The sequence below is a fragment of the Chrysemys picta genome, chromosome 21 (genome assembly GCF_011386835.1).
Source record: "Chrysemys picta bellii isolate R12L10 chromosome 21, ASM1138683v2, whole genome shotgun sequence".
NCBI lineage: Eukaryota > Metazoa > Chordata > Testudines > Emydidae > Chrysemys > Chrysemys picta.
In genome coordinates, this window is record NC_088811.1 from 18,727,239 (window position 1) to 18,743,410 (window position 16,172).

Consider the following 16,172-nt stretch of genomic DNA (forward strand, 5'->3'; position numbering starts at 1 on the left):
TAACTGTCCCCGCTGGACGTCACAGACACAGCATCCCCGCGGCACACCACAAACACAGCATTCCCGTGGCACATAATAGACACACTGTCTCCGCAGCCCATCATGGACACAGTATCCACCTGGCACATCACGGACACAGCGTCCCCCTGGTACATTACGGATAGAATGTCCCCACGGCAAATCAAGGACACAGCGTCCATACAGCACATCACAGACAGAGCGTCCCGCGGCACATCACAGACATTGCTTCCCCACGGCACGGCACGCTATGGACACAGCCTTCCTGTGGCACATCACAGATACAGTGTCCCCACGGCACATCATGGAACAGCGTCCCTGCGGCACATAACAGACACAGCGTCCCCCAGAAATAATAGTCCCCGCTAGACGTCACGGACACAGCATCCCCCTGGCACATCACGGACACAGCATCCATACGGCACATCACGGACAGAGCGTACCCGTGGCAAATCACGGACATCGCTTCCCCACGGCACGGCACGGCACGCTATGGACACAGCCTTCCCGTGGCACATCACAGACACAGCGTCCCCCTGGCATATCATGGAAACAGCGTTCCCATGGCACATCAGAAACACAGCGTCCCCGTGGCCCATCACGGACAGAGTGTCCCCCTGGTACATCACAGACACGACGTCCCCAAGGCACATTAAGGAAACAATGTCCCCCTGGGACATCAGACACGGCATCCCACTGGCACATCATGGAAACAGGGTCCCCGTGGCACATCACAGACACTGCATCCCCCAGCATATCACAGAAACAACGTCCCCATGGAACATCACAGACACAGCATCCCCACGGCACATCATGGACACGGCTGTGGCAGGTTCGGTCACAGAGATCCCCTTGGGACTGTCACCTGATGTGCTGAAATTATCTTTGAGCCCGTTTTCCCTTTCAGCTTGGGATTTCCAGAACCCTGCCTTGTTGAGCCAGACACGCTAGCCTGCTGCAACACAGACCCAGGGATAGGTCCATGCCCCCAAAGCTGCAGACTTAACTGAAAATGGCTAGGCAGGTTACCTGTCTTCAGCACCCAGACACTCAGTCCCAGTGGGATCCAAACCCCAAATCAATCTGTTTTACGCTGTATAACGCTTATACAGGGTAAATTCATAAACTGTCCGCCCTCTATAGCACCAATAGAGAGATATACAAGGCTGTTTGCTCCCCCAGGTATTAATCACTTACTCTGGGTTTATTAATAAACAACAGTGATTTTATTAAGTATAAAAAGTAGGATTTAAGGGGTTTCAAGTAATATCAGACAGAACAAAGTAAGCCACAAAGCAAAATAAAAAAACAACAACACACAAGTCAAAGCCTAATACACTAAGAAACTGATTAAAGGTAATATCTCACCCTCAAAGATGTTCCAATAAGCTTTTTTCACAGACTAGACTCCTTCCTAGTCTGGGCCCAATCCTTTCCCCGGTACAGTCCTTGTTAGTGCAGCAGTCATCTCAGGTGGTAAGCAGGGTTTTTTCATGACTGGCAGCCCCCTTTGTCCTATTCCACCTCCTTTTATAGCTTTAGCACAAGGTGAGAATCTTTTGTCTGTGCTTGTCCCCACTCCTGCCTCATCAATGGAAAAGTACAAGGATTAAGATGGATTCCAGTGTCATGTGACATGGTCACATGTAATGTAAGACCCCCTAGTCTCCATTCTTCCTGGGTTGGCCCAAATGTACACAGGAAGGTGTGCAGGTAAATAAACCATTTACAACCAATTGTCCTAGTCAATGGGAGCCATCAAGATTCTAAACCACCATTAGTGGCCCACACTTTGCATAATTGCAATAGGACCTCAGAGTTATACTTCATATTTCTAGTTTCAGATACAAGAATGATACATGTATACAAATAGGAGGAAAAATTTCAGTCTGTTATAACCTTTGTTATGATACCTTATAAGAGACCTTTTGCATAAAGCATATTCCAGTTACATCATATTCACACTCATAAGCATATTTCCATAAAACATATGGAGTGCAATGTCACAATGGCGTCCCCGTGGCACATCATAGGCACAGCATCCCTCTGGCACATCAGGGATACAGCGTCCACATGGCATATCACATACACAGCGTCCCCACAGCACATCACAGACACAGCGTCCCAATGGCACATCACAGACACAGCGTCCCAATGGCACATCACAGACACAGCGTCCCAATGGCACATCACAGACAGAGCATCCACACCGCACATCACGGACACAGCGTCCCCAGGGCACATCACAGACACAGCGTCCCAATGGCACATCACAGACAGAGCATCCCCACCGCACATCACGGACACAGCGTCCCATCGGCACATCACAGACACACTGTCCCCGCGGCACATCACAGACACAGCATCCCAATGTCACGGCACAGACACAGCTTCCCCGTGGCACATCACGGACACAGCGTCCCATCGGCACATCACAGACACACTGTCCCCGCGGCACATCACAGACACAGCATCCCAATGGCACGGCACAGACACAGCTTCCCCATGGCACATCACGGACACAGCGTCCCCGCGGCCCATCACAGACCCAGCCTCCTGTCTAGGCTGATTCCCCACTCTGGCACTTTGAGTGCAGAAGGTGGGGGCCCCGCAAGGATTTTAAAAATTAATACCGGCCACTCCAGGCTTGTATTAAACTCCCAAGGTTACTGTTTCTTTCTGACCTTGGATGGGCAAATGCTGCCACCACCCAAGTGCAAAAACCCCTCTGCACCCAGGAAGGAGCACTTGGGAATTCCCCCCTGTGGGGTACCCTCAAGCCCTTTCACCCCCACCCCTCCCCGGGGAAGAGCTGTGAAAGAAAACAAAGGAAATCAGCTGTTGCCACCAGCTAATTAAGCCACATGTGCACAAACCTCTTAAGACATCAAACATCCAATCTGGTTCTTAAAAAGGGTAAATTTTATTAAAACCAAAAAGAAAGAAAATACATTTGGAACTTAGGCTTTTGCTAGATTAAAAAAAATCCACTTACAAAATGTAAACATCAAGAATAACCTTCTTGAGGTCCAGCTTAAAGGTTACAAGCAAAACAAAAGCATTTGGGGTCTACACAGAGGAGATCCACAAGCCAATAAGAAATAAACAGAAATAAACCTAATTGTGTCTTCCTAGACATTCCCTAAATTACGTACATATCTGAGGTTTCAGATAAGCAATCTTCAGGTATGATCTGATGGTTTTTCATACCTGACTTAAAGCTTCTCACAGCGTAACTGCTGGCCTGTTCCCTGGAGAACCACAACACAGACAAAGGGAAGTTTTTCCCCAATTTTAAAAAGTTCTAGCCTCCCATTGGCTCTTTTGGTTGGGTGCCCACTCCTTTCTTTTTACCTGTGGGCTTGTTAACTCTTTACAGGTAAAGCAAGCAGAGAACAGCTAATAAGAGGAAGGTTACAGCTAACTGGCTGGCTGGGTGTCCATAAAAGGGAGCAACCTCCTCCCCTTCATTTATCACACCTCGGCATGGCACGGCCACAGCGTCCCCATGGCACATCACAGACACAGCGTTCCCACGGCACATCACAGACACAGTGTCCCCGTGGCACATCTCGGATACAACGTCCCCACGACACTTCACAGACACAGCATCCCCATGGCACATCACAGACACAGCATCCCAGTGGCACATCATGGACACAGTATCCCCCAGCATATCATAGCCACAGTGTCCCTCTGGCACATCAGGGACACAGCGTCCCCGCGGCAGATCACAGAAACAGTCTCCCCATGACACAGCATGGCACAGACACAGCTTCCCTGCGACACATCTTGGATACAGCATCCCCCTGGCACATCACAGACACAGCGTCCCAACTTCATGACACAGACACAGCGTCCGCGCAGCACATCACAGACAGAGTGTTCCCGCGGCACATCATGGACACAGCGGCCCCACAGCACGTGACAGACACAGAATCCCCCTGGCATATCACGGACACAGCGTCCGCGCGGCACATCACGGACACAGAATATCAGGGTTGGAAGGGACCTCAAGAGGTCATCTAGTCCAACCCCCTGCTCAAAGCAGGACCAATTCCTAACTAAATCATCCCAGCCAGGGCTTTGTCAAGCCGGGCCTTAAAAACCTCCAAGGAAGGAGACTCCACCACCTCCCTAGGTAACGCATTCCAGTGCTTCACCACCCTCCTAGTGAAATAGTGTTTCCTAATATCCAACCTAGACCTCTCCCACTGCAACTTGAGACCATTGCTCCTTGTTCTGTCATCTGCCACCACTGAGAACAGCCGAGCTCCATCCTCTTTGGAACCCCCCTTCAGGTAGTTGAAGGCTGCTATCAAATCCCCCCTCATTCTTCTCTTCTGGAGACTAAACAATCCCAGTTCCCTCAGCCTCTCCTCATAAGTCATGTGCTCCAGACCCCTAGTCATTTTTGTTGCCCTCCGCTGGACTCTTTCCAATTTTTCCACATCCTTCTTGTAGTGTGGGGCCTAAAACTGGACACAGTACTCCAGATGAGGCCTCACCAATGTCGAATAAAGGGGAACGATCACATTCCTCGATCTGCTGGCAATGCCCCTACTTATACAGCCCAAAATGCCGTTAGCCTTCTTGGCAACAAGAGCACACTGTTGACTCATATCCAGCTTCTCGTCCACTGTGACCCCTAGGTCCTTTTCTGCAGAACTGCTACCTAGCCATTCGGTCCCTAGTCTGTAGCAGTGCATGGGATTCTTCCGTCCTAAGTGCAGGACTCGGCACTTGTCCTTGTTGAACCTCATCAGGTTTTTTTTGGCCCAATCCTCTAATTTGTCTAGGTCCCTCTGTATCTGATCCCTACCCTCTAGTGTATCTACCACGCCTCCTAGTTTAGTGTCATCTGCAAACTTGCTGAGAGTGCAGTCCACACCATCCTCCAGATCATTAATAAAGATATTAAACAAAAGCGGCCCCAGGACCGACCCTTGGGGCACTCCGCTTGAAACCGGCTGCCAACTAGACATGGAGCCATTGATCACTACCCGTTGAGCCCGACGATCCAGCCAGCTTTCTATCCACCTTACAGTCCATTCATCCAGCCCATACTTCTCCAGAGACTCTGCTGGAAAAAACCTCTTGCTGTGTCATTATTTAAAGAGGGTAAATGGGATTAACTACAGGCCAGTTACTCTGACATCAATCCTGAGCAAGATCAGGGAACAGCAGATATGGGACGCAGTCAGGAAAGAATTAAGGGATGGTAACATAAGTGATGTCCACCAGCATGGTTTTATGGAAAATACATCTCGCCAAACTAACATATATTTTTTATGAGATTACAAGTTTGGTTGATAAAGGTACTGTGTTGACATAATATAAATAAACTCTGTCTACACTGCAGCTGGAAGTGGGCTTCCCAGTGCAGATAGCTGGCTGAGCTAGCAGCATGGCTGCTAGTCATCGGAGTACAAACCTGCCCGATCCCCTCTCTGTGTACTTGGATGGCTAGCCTGAGCCGCTGTCCGTGCTTGAGCACAGCTAGTGTGTGTCTGTGTATCCACGCTGGGAAGCACTGCTGTGCAGACATACCTGACCTCCCACTGACTCCATACCACGCAACATTCTTATTAAGCAATATAACATATATCAAATGGATTGAAAACGAGCTGACGGATATATCTCCAAAAGGAACTGTACCTGGGGAATCAGCATTGTGTTTCTAGTGGAATGCTCCTACAATCTATTCTTAGTCCAATGCTATTCAATACCTTCATCAATTATCTGCAAGAAAATACAATACCACTGCTGGTCACGTTGGCAGATGACACAGGTGGCCTGGTAAACAATGATGGGGACAGGAGTGTTATACAAACCAACCTAGATTGCTTGGGCTCATTTGAACATTGTGTGTTTCAACACAGCCACACAGAAGGTCATCCATCAGGAACAAAGAATGTAGGTCATACTTATAGAATGGGGAACTGTAGCAGAGGAAGGTCTGACATGATCCAGTGGCTGGAAGCTGAAACTAGACAAATTCAGACTGGAAATAAGGTGTAATTAGCCACTGGGACAATGTACCAGGGTTGTAGCCATTTTTAAATCAAGATTGGGTGGTTTTCTAAAAGCTCTAACTAGGAGTTATTTTGGGGAAGTTCTCTGTGTTCTACAGGAGGTCAGACGAGATGATCACAATGGTCCTGTCTGGCCTTGGAATGACACGGAAGAGGGCTGAGGTGTTAAGATGGAAACCAAGAGAACATGAGCTCCCAGTGTGATTCTGTGCTCAGAGGAACAGCACAATTTTGGGCTGTGTTGCCAGCACACAGAGCATTGACAAGACCAGTACTGGGACAGTGTGTCCAATTACTTCAAAAAGGATGTTTCAAAGAAGTCCCAGAAAAGAGCTACAGGAATGATTCAAGGTCTGGAAAACCTGCCTTAGACCCTTCCTCTCTCACAATCTTCTGCAGCCGCAGGTGGATCTTCAGCTGCAGGTGAATTCTCAGAAGTTTTTTCCAATTCCTGCCTGTGCTTTTGCTCAGCCTGGCACCCTCCCCTCTGCCCGAAAGTCAGCCTAGGACCCAGAGTGCGGCTGCTTCTCTCCCACCCCTTTCTGCCTCAACACCTTCCTGAGAGACAACAGGTGTCTCCCCTCTCTAAACCAGCTCCCCTGCTCCTGGGCTACCCCTCTCGCACTACGGTCACTGTGATGTCATCTCCTTCTGCAATGCCGTTCCTCTGGCTCTGGCTCTCAGCCCACACCCTGCTTCCTCTGCAGGGGTTTCCTCCATCCCCTCTAGGGCTGTTCTCCCATCTGGGATGCTAAAGAAGCTACTGTGCCTGAAGTCAGCCAGCGCCATCTGCTTGCCCTCAGAGTCTCCCTGGAGCAGGCTGGCTCTCCTTGTGCCATTCAAACCACAGCAGTTTCATGGCTTTGTCTGCCCCTGCCTGGCTGCTGTGTGAGCACCGTACCATGCTGCCCAGCACCTGATATTATCATGTAAAGGAGCGTCAGTAAACTATCGATACAAAGGCGACAGGCGGGCTCAGTCTAGGGAAGCAATCCAGCTCCCAGTCCCGCCCTCCGAGCTGCACCGTTCAATGTCCCTTGGCGTACAGCTGGGAGCAGATAATGACTCCAAGGCCAAAGCAACCCATGGCTGGCGGTGCTTTGTCAATACTGCTGAGGCAAGAATGAAGGCGAGCAGGTAGCTGCCGTGGTCGCTGGGAAGGGATTGCTCAGCCCCTGCAGGAGGTGGCAAATAGCCCGTCACACATTCAATCCTCCTCTTAGGCTCCCATGAAAGCGGAGAACAAGCCCCAGGTGGAGACCGAGCCTGGCGCCTCTCCTCGCAAAGGCAGACACGCATCCAACCGGCGTTCTTGTCTCCATTGCTGCCCTTGAGCCAACCTCTCCCCTCCCCCATCTCTCCTCTCCCTGCCGCAGGGTACCCTCCTTTCCCTGGCTTCCCCCCTTTCCCCCTTTCCCAGCTCCCTGTTGTATCTTTGTATCTACAGCTTCTGTTACCAACTGCTAATGAGGTACATCAAGGCTGCCAGACTAGGCTGAGCGTAAGCAAAAGAATTCAGAGCCTCTAATTACAGAGGAATTAGCGAGCAGGCAGTTACTGTTTAGCGCTAATGAATGGCTACATTAAGAGAGGCAACACACAGCCTGGGAAGTGTGAGCCCCGATAATAAGGGAGTGTCAAACAAGGGAAGCACAAGAGGAGGATCCAAGGCTCTGAAAAGAGGCAACTAAAAAAAACTCAATTCGCAATTTCATCCGCCTCAGCTGCTTGTTCTGCAGAGGTGGAAATGTTCACAGTTGGGGCATTAATGTAGCGATTGCAGCGCTTAATTGCAAGGTGTGAAATCAGAGCGTTAAACAGCTTCTAAACACTGGAGGAGCCCCTCGGAGGGAAAGGGTTAGATCTCTCCCAACTAGAACAGAAACAGACACATTGCCCACATGTCCTACACACCCCCAAAGTCCTACCCAGAAAGACCCCTGGCACAGCCAAGCCGTGCCCACGCTATTTCTCTCCCAGCACACAGACACACTGTTCACACTCAGGCCCGCTCACACGCACAGCTCAGCCACGCACACCAGCACACAGATCTGGATGCTCACGCACGCTGACGCTGACCCGGTACCGGCCCACCAGCTGAGTTATGAGCTCAAGCCACAGTCCAACAGACCCAAACCAAAAGCCTCTGAGATCCTGGAGACTCCTGGACTCTGGCCCGAGGGAGCGGAATGGAACTGCCCTTGGAGTGGTGCTTCTTATTAGCAATTGTCTGCGGCAATCATCCCCTGCGACATCATCTTGCAAGAGCTGCTGAGTGCGGACCTGGCACTCCCTGTGCACCCTCCCACCCCTCCCACCAGCCCCTCCACCTTAGCGCTCCAGCTCCGGCTACCGGAGCATTGGCAGCACTCGCAGAGAGGCCAGACCAGAGAGAGTGGCAATGCAAGCTCCCCACAACGCCCTGCCAGGTGACCGCTGCAGCCCATTGTTTGGATTACTGTAGTGCCTCGGAGCCCAGGGACAGACAGGCCCCCGCTGTGCTAGGCCCTGTACAAACACACACAAAAAGAGTCTCTTTGCTAGGACAAGGGATGTTTTCCCTGTGCCTGGGGAAATGGGCTGGCCACTGACCATCCCTCGGGTGGGACAGGCTTTTGGTCACCACCAATGTGACCAGGAAGCGAGAGGCTCCTGACTCCATTCCCATCCCTGAGCCTCAACCTGGCTCAACAACAGAGAGCGCAATTCCTTACCAGCCTGGTTGGTGGTGATATTGACTGAGGCAAACTGTGGGGAGAAGGGGCTCTGGTCGGTGACCCCGTTCACGGCCTGGATCTCAAAGGTGTACTGGGTGTGGGCCAGCAGGTCGCTGATGTAGATGCGGGGCTCTGTCAGGCCCAGCTGGCGTGGGGAGAACTGCACGTTGTCCCCACAGCGGGTGCAGGCGCCGCGCCCCGAGCCGCAGCTCTTGCAGATGATATTGTACACCAGGTCCTCGCGGCCCCCGGAGTCCCGGGGTGGGGTCCACTCCAGCATCAGCGACGTCTCGTTCACACTGGAGATCACGGTCTGGGGGGCGGACGGGATGGCTGGGCGGGAGAGGGAAAGAGAGAGAGAGTGAGAGTCCGTGACCCCCGTCACCATGGGGCAGGGCGCACACAGGCTCATCAGCACGTTTCTGATGAGCCCAGACTAAGAAGGGAGATGGAAGCTGCTACCTGCCAAGGCTCTGTTTCCCTGCTTCAGGAACATCCATGGACTACCAGCTCCACCCCCTCCACAGAGTGGTGTGCAGTTCCCACCCCCAGCGCCCCTTCTGGACGAACACCTGCCCGCCTACTGAACGGTTAGCGAGTCCCCAGACTGGGTTCAAGCCATCTCTGTGAACATTCCCATTCCTCCTGCTGATAACCAAGGGGAGGCTGTGCTGCGGTGCCCGGTCGGTGCACACCCTTAGCTCAGCGCCCCCTAGGTGCTAGGGATGTAGGAGACAGCAGATCTTGACAGTGAAGTAGAGGAGGACAGCACTCCCAGCAGTATTTCATTGTAACTCGAGTCTGCATGGTACAGATCTGGGCACCTTTAACAGAATTACTGGTCGTATGTATATCACTGCCCATTAGATCACCACTCACCTGAGTGAGTCTTTTTCAAAAGCCTTTTTGCTCCCCCTTGGACATGCATTTGGAAGGGGATTGTTCTGCTCTTTGCCATAAGCCACAGTTTCCAAGCCCAGGTGGCTACAGTCAGGCCCTACCATCTAGATTCAGCCCCCAGAGGGAAGTTATTTCAGTGCCTAACCTGGCATGCAGGAACCTGTGTTTCTGCACCCTCAGCCTATGCCAGACGCACACTGGGAGATGCCCAGCTCACCCTGGGCACCCAGGAATGCTGGGAAGGGAATGTCACGTGTGGGCATGACAGCTCACAGGAGGTTAGTTCAGTGCTCTCGGGGGCTCTGAGGACAACAGCCTTTTACCCAGTGCCTGACAGATACCTGCTCCAAATGAGATAGGTTTCATCCATGGGGCCTTACTCACTCTGGATGAAATCAGGAGCAACCCTAGAGAAGTCCACGAAGTGACCCTGGTGTAAAACCAGCCTGCACAAGAAGACAAGCAGGCCCACAGCTCCAGCACTCAAGGGCCCCACTCCAAGGGTGTGGGCAAGTGAGCAGAAGGGGAGGCTTTAAATCCCCAAAGGCCACTCTGTTAGCACCCCCGCCCTCCCGGCAGCTCAGTCACTCGCAGGGGGCCTTGATTTAAATCAGCGAGCAGGAAACCTTAATTTAAATCTGTGATTTTCATCTGGTTTTGCAGTTCTACTATTTAGTTATTTTCCTTGAAATGGTTCTCTCTCATTGGTTGACATAACTATGAAAACTTGCTGATTTGCAAGCAAAGACAGCCTAGATACTAAGGTGGTGCTTCTTTTTTGCTAACCAGGATGATACGCTGCACTAACCACAGTTATTTACACAACAATCGCTTATCGTATATTGCTTCAGATTCTTATGACGTTTGTTAATAAGCTAGAAAATGGTGAATGACACATTTCTTGTTTACTACATGCTAATTGTTTACTCGGAGTTGTGTCAAGCTGCATTTCGTTGGAAACTGGAATTCAATTAAAAATTGTTTATATTAGTGAAGTAAAACGACCTTAACTCTGCTCGATCCATTAAAAAAGGAAGGTTATCAAAGTGACAATTAAAACTTTGACCCCACATGGCCAGTGCCTCCTAAGGCTCAGGGTGAAAGCAGCTCTGTGCATTTGCTGTTTGCCCTCCGGGTATGGGCTTGTGGGGTGTTAACCTCTTGAAAGAATCCTCGTTAGGCTAATTGGAGGCAACAGCAGCCAGGGAAGAGGCTGTGTGTTGTGCTCCCAAAAATGTAAATAAAAAGTGGGGAAGAAGGAAATTTTCTCCCAATAATAGAAGGAAAGATGAGAAAGCGTGAAGACAACTAGCGAATCCATCCTAGCAGGAAACGCTATGCATCTGCTGGAGTGGGGACAGGGCAGGACCCTAACATTTCATGGGCTAAGAGGGACTGGGAAACTCCAGGAGCAGCTCGTGAAAAAAAACGTTCAGCACAATTCACCCTCACCATGTGCACACCCCTGAGCTGGGGGGCTGCCTGGCCCTCTGCAGCCACGAGTGGAGACGCTGACTGCAGTGATTAGAGCAGGGGACAGGACAACTGGGTAAGAGCAGGCAGTCATCTGCTGGAAGAGATGATGGCATTGGCCTCCTTTAGGAAGCATGTTCAGCTCCAGGCAGGCAGGAGACATGCACTGTGCTAATGGGATTTGCTGGACTGCGGTTTTTTGCATTCAGTCATTTAAACTGAGGAGATTTCACTAAAGAGTTTCTAATATGGCTCCTTCATAGACCCCCTCATCAGGAACCCAAAACCTATCCCTAATCACAGCCCAACCTAAACACAACACTAGCTCGAACTACAGCCCAGCCCTAACCCAATGCTGACCCTAACTAGAGCCTAGCCCTAACCCAACACTAACCCTAACCCTAACTAGAGACTAACTCTAATCCAACGCTAACCCTAACCAGAGCCTAGCCCTAACCCAACGCTAACCCTAACTAGACTAGCCCTAACCCAACACTAACCCTAACCCTAACTAGAGACTAACTCTAACCCAACGCTAACCCTAACCAGAGCCTAGCCCTAACCCAACGCTAACCCTAATCCTAACCCAACGCTAACCCTAACTAGAGACTAGCTCTAACCCAACGCTAACCCTAACCCTAACTAGATACTAACTCTAACCCAACGCTAACCCTAACCAGAGCCTAGCCCTAACCCAGCGCTAACCCTAACCCTAAGTATAACATATTCCTAAACAAATAGTAACCCTAATGCTAACTCTAACTACAAACTAGCCCTAGCCCACCATTAACAATAACAGTAGCCCTAACTGCAACCTACCCCTAATTCTAACTACAACCTCAACTTAAGGCTGACACTATTTTTAACCAGAACCTTAGGACTAACATTGAACCAAACCCTAACTTCAACTAACTCCCTCTGCTTGAGAGCTCCAGGCATTCTAGCCCCTAATGAGATGAAGGTGTGTGTGCCAGCTGCCCACTTGATCCCATGGGGTCAGGACCCTCGGCTACAGTCTCCATAGACAGTCCCTGACTGCACCAATACCTTCACATGCAGCCACAGGGGGGGATGTGCAGTTCCAGTTTGGGACAGTTTGTTAGACGCCAACAGGCAATTTGAAATAGTTTCATCCCTGCTTCAGGGTCTGTACCATCCCATGGCCTTTCCCCACACCCCCGGGTGGTTACGTACTGGTGCACGGCATATCCAGGGGGTCGGAGTCTGCCCGGTAATATCCATTTCGGCACACGCAGTTGGTGGCCCCTTCCGAAGTTGTCCTGCTGTTAATTGGGCAGTGAATGCACCCTTCGTCCCCTTGGCTGGCCTTAAACGTCCCCGATGGGCAGCCTGGAAAAGAAGTGAGAATAACATTTGGTGAGAGGAAAGCCCAGTGGAGTGGGGAGACAGGCAGGGAGGAGGCTGCCTGGGTTCTGCTGGAGCTGCTGGACAACATTCAGGGGATTTCAAGATCCGAAGCCAAAATCTGACCATTTAAAACAAACAAACAATCAAGCAGGAGAAACAGCAGCTGGTTTGAACATTTCCAGGAACCGGGCACGGCTGCTCTGTCAGATCGTGAAGACCAAGTGCCTGCTAGCCAGAGAGAAGTCCCTACCTATGATTACAGGATGGGCTCTCAGTTACTCGGCAGTACGGTTAGGACTTTAAAGAGGAGCTGACTCCATAACTCCATCTCCTTGGTTCTGCCCATTATGCCATTGTTGATGCCTGGATGTCTCAGTTATGTTCCGTGACAGCCCCCAGCTGAGACCTGAACCTGCAGATCCCTAGGCAAGAGTTCTCCCACTGGAGCTAAAGGAGATGCACTAGGAGTGGTGACAGCCTTGCATCAGGTCTCCAGCCCCCAGGGGGAGGAGCGTTACAATGGTTGCTGGGAATGCATGGCAGGCTGAAGGCTGAGACCGGGATGTGAATTATGGCAAATAATGGTTGTGATGGAAATCGAGAAATTACTGCCAAATAACTTATCCAACAAAAAGCCCTTGTAGGTCATGGAACCCCACTGGCTGATTCCTGCACCCCTGGCATCAGACTCCTAAATGTGGACTGTAGTGGTCCATCTGTATTGCTCTGCGTGTCCATTGCTGATTTTGTGCTGTTAACTTGTTGTGTAGCGAAGGGGATGGCAGACGCTGTCTGCAGTGAAATACAATAAATAAAAACATTTCCCATTTCACTTTATCAGAATGAATTCTTGAAATCAGTGATTTCTATAGAACATCTTCCACTCTGCCAAGGGTCGGAAGGGTGAGAAAAAACAGCCCAAGAAGTAGGTTACAGCCTGGGACTTGTCAGAAATTTTCTGTCAAAACATTATTTCTGCGGAAAATTAGGATTTCCACTCAACAAAAGGTTTTGTGAAAGGTTTCTGCTTTCCTCAAAAAATTTCCATGTTCATCAGCAAACCAACCCCCCAAAAAACGTTTGGGTTTCAACGGTTTTCAATGAAAAATTTTCAGTTTTAATTTTTTCTTTACAAAAAGTCAAAGTTTTCCACAGAAAACCATCCCCTTTTCCAATGATCTCTGTTACCAACTCCCTTCTCTCCACTCGACTGAGCATCTCCAGTGAGAAGCGGGCTTCTCCTTCCAGGCTCTTGGATCTTCACCCCCTCCCCCTCCAACCCGCTAGGGTGGCTCCACTGCTGACCCAACTTCCAGCACACATTTGATTGCAAACCCATCACCGAGAGGGCTGAGCTGTGGGGAGCGAGGATGGCCAATGGAGGAGCAAGGCCGGCTCCATAGATAAAGTTGCTGCAGTTTCTGTGTTTAGCCCCATTTTGAAGCTGCAATCAACACGCAGAGTTTGATCGGTCTGAAATTCCAGGCCCAGGGTAGTTTGTGGTGCAAACAGGCCCCTTCCCCTGCAGACAGTATCCACAGGAGACCCATGCCACTGACAGAGCCTGCTGAAATCTAGTCCAGCTCCAAGAGCTGAAAATGAAAACATTCCTGGAGGTTGGGTCTGGCTCTGTGGAGAAGGCAAAGGGCCCGTTCCGAGTCCTGGCTGGCTCCCAGCTGCACAGAGCCAGCTCTCCCACCCCCAAATGCCCGGGTACTTAGGGGAGGAGCATCAGCTGTGGTGAGGAACCCCCAGCTCCCTTGTAATGATTCGAGCGAGGAGCAGGTGAGCCAAGAAACCGAGAGGCGGCAGAGAACAGACAGGGTGGGCCGTGCCCTGTGGGCAGGTCTCACCTTATCTACCACAACACACGTTGCCTCTGCCCCATCCCAGATCCCTAGAAAGAGGGGAACCAAGGCTCTAAACACAACTTTGCTGCCTCAGGCTCTCCTGGGTTCTACTCCCAGGCCAGACCCTGCCTCACGGTGTGACTTTGGACAAGTCCCTGCCCCTCCCTGCCTCCGTTTCCCCATCTGTACCAGGAGCCCAGCACTCAGAGAAGCTGATGCTTGCAAAGTGCTATGCAAAAGCACCCTGGCCTGCAACACACCTCCTGGAAGAGAGGGAGCTGCCCCCTCCCCTAGTTGGCTGAGCTCAGAAATGGTCAGGTTGGCAGCTCTGTCCTGCACCAGCTAACCCTGCTGGGTGACTCACAACCCCAGATGCCTTCCACCCCTCACTTGCTAAGCCACTAAGCGCCACAGGCCGTGCAGCTCACACCGCTGAGTCATTGGCATCCTGCATGGAGTCCCAGGCCTCCCGTAATGTTGCTAATCTTCACGAACAAGCCGTCATCGACTGATTCCTGCATGTGCCTAGAGATGCGGCCCAGACGGGCAGCTCAGCGCGTCGCTGCCTCAAAGCCCGTCTCGCTGGGCGTGGAGTGAGGATTAATTGTACCTGTTAGGAAAGGGAGGCCAAACCCTGGGGCCTCTGAGCCCCAGCAAGCCCCATGAGTCCCCGGGAGAGAGACTGGGCACCCTGGCTCTAGGGGCTCCGCACCGATCAGCCTGTGACCCAGCAGCTGCACTGGTTAGTTTAAATGTGTCCCCATTCTGTGCCGGTTCCTGGGCACAATCCCCACAGGCAACCCCTGCAGCAGCCGTGGAAACTCACCTCCCATCGCTGCAGCCCTGCTCCTCCGAATCCCCTCGCCCAGGGCCTGAGGCCTGCAAGGATGAAATCTCCGTGCCCCCTTCCACCTCAGCACTGTCCTATCTGGGTGGGGAGGGGGAAAGCTGCCCCCCTCCCTTCAGTCTCCCCCCCCCATCGTCATGGGGTGAGAAAGAGGCACTATGGGTAGCTATCACAGCCAGCACTGTTTGGGCCTCGCTGTGGGAATGAAGAGGGGGCACCAAGGCTGCAGACCCCAGCGTAAGTCCCGTGTGGGGGGGATGGAGACCGGCCACCCCAAGCCCCCTGCGCTGAGCAGGGGCTGTGATGGTGGGAGGCAGATGAGGATGTTCCTGTGAGAAGCTCCCTCAGGGACGGGGAGAGGCGGGGGCAGAGATTGTGACTAGACACCAGGATGGAGCGGGGGGAGAGCGAACGGTTGTAACACCGAGGGCTCCAAAGGCAGAACCGATTTATTTCTAAAAACATCTGTTAGCCAGGGAAAGGGGGAGAAATTCCCCTGCCGGGAGGGGCTCTGACCTGCCTGCTGACCAGCAATAGCTCCCAGCCTGCGGTGCACTAACTCCAGTGCCAACCCGAGGCTAGTCGGCAGGGCCCGCTCCTTTCACGGGGTGGCACTGAACGGTGGCCGTTTGCTGACAGGGCCTGCCCCGCGGACACCGGGATGGCCAGGGCCCAGTTCTCAGCGCTCCCTCCCCGGCTGGGAGCAAAGCAAAGTCAGTGGGGGACAAAGGGAGGGGGCCACAGGCCTGGCAACCTCAGGCCTCTGACCATACACTCGTCTTCCGACTGTCCCGCTCCTGCCGTGCCGGCCCCACGGTGCCCGCGCTGACCCACAGGGGCAGGCAGCCTTCATGAGCTCCAGTGCCCGCTCCGACCACTGTGCCTGCCACGTGCAGGGAGACCCGCCGGGGGCGGCCCCACCCTGGGGCACGTGATGCATGTGATGGGGGCACGTGCAAATAAA

At 52.0% G+C, this 16,172-nt stretch overlaps 1 protein-coding gene across 5 annotated transcripts in view; it reads right to left on the reverse strand.

Moving 5' to 3' along the window:
* The window catches only part of EPHB2 (EPH receptor B2), a 248,857-nt gene that overhangs the window by 52,682 nt on the left and 180,003 nt on the right, over positions 1-16,172 (reverse strand). For all 5 annotated transcript variants that reach the window (XM_065575310.1, XM_042852985.2, XM_042852983.2 and 2 more), the window contains 2 exons: positions 12,338-12,493; positions 8,768-9,103 (listed from right to left, as the gene is read on the reverse strand). In XM_065575310.1, the coding sequence (XP_065431382.1) occupies positions 8,768-9,103; positions 12,338-12,493 (492 nt within the window). The remainder of the gene's footprint in view (positions 1-8,767; positions 9,104-12,337; positions 12,494-16,172) is intronic.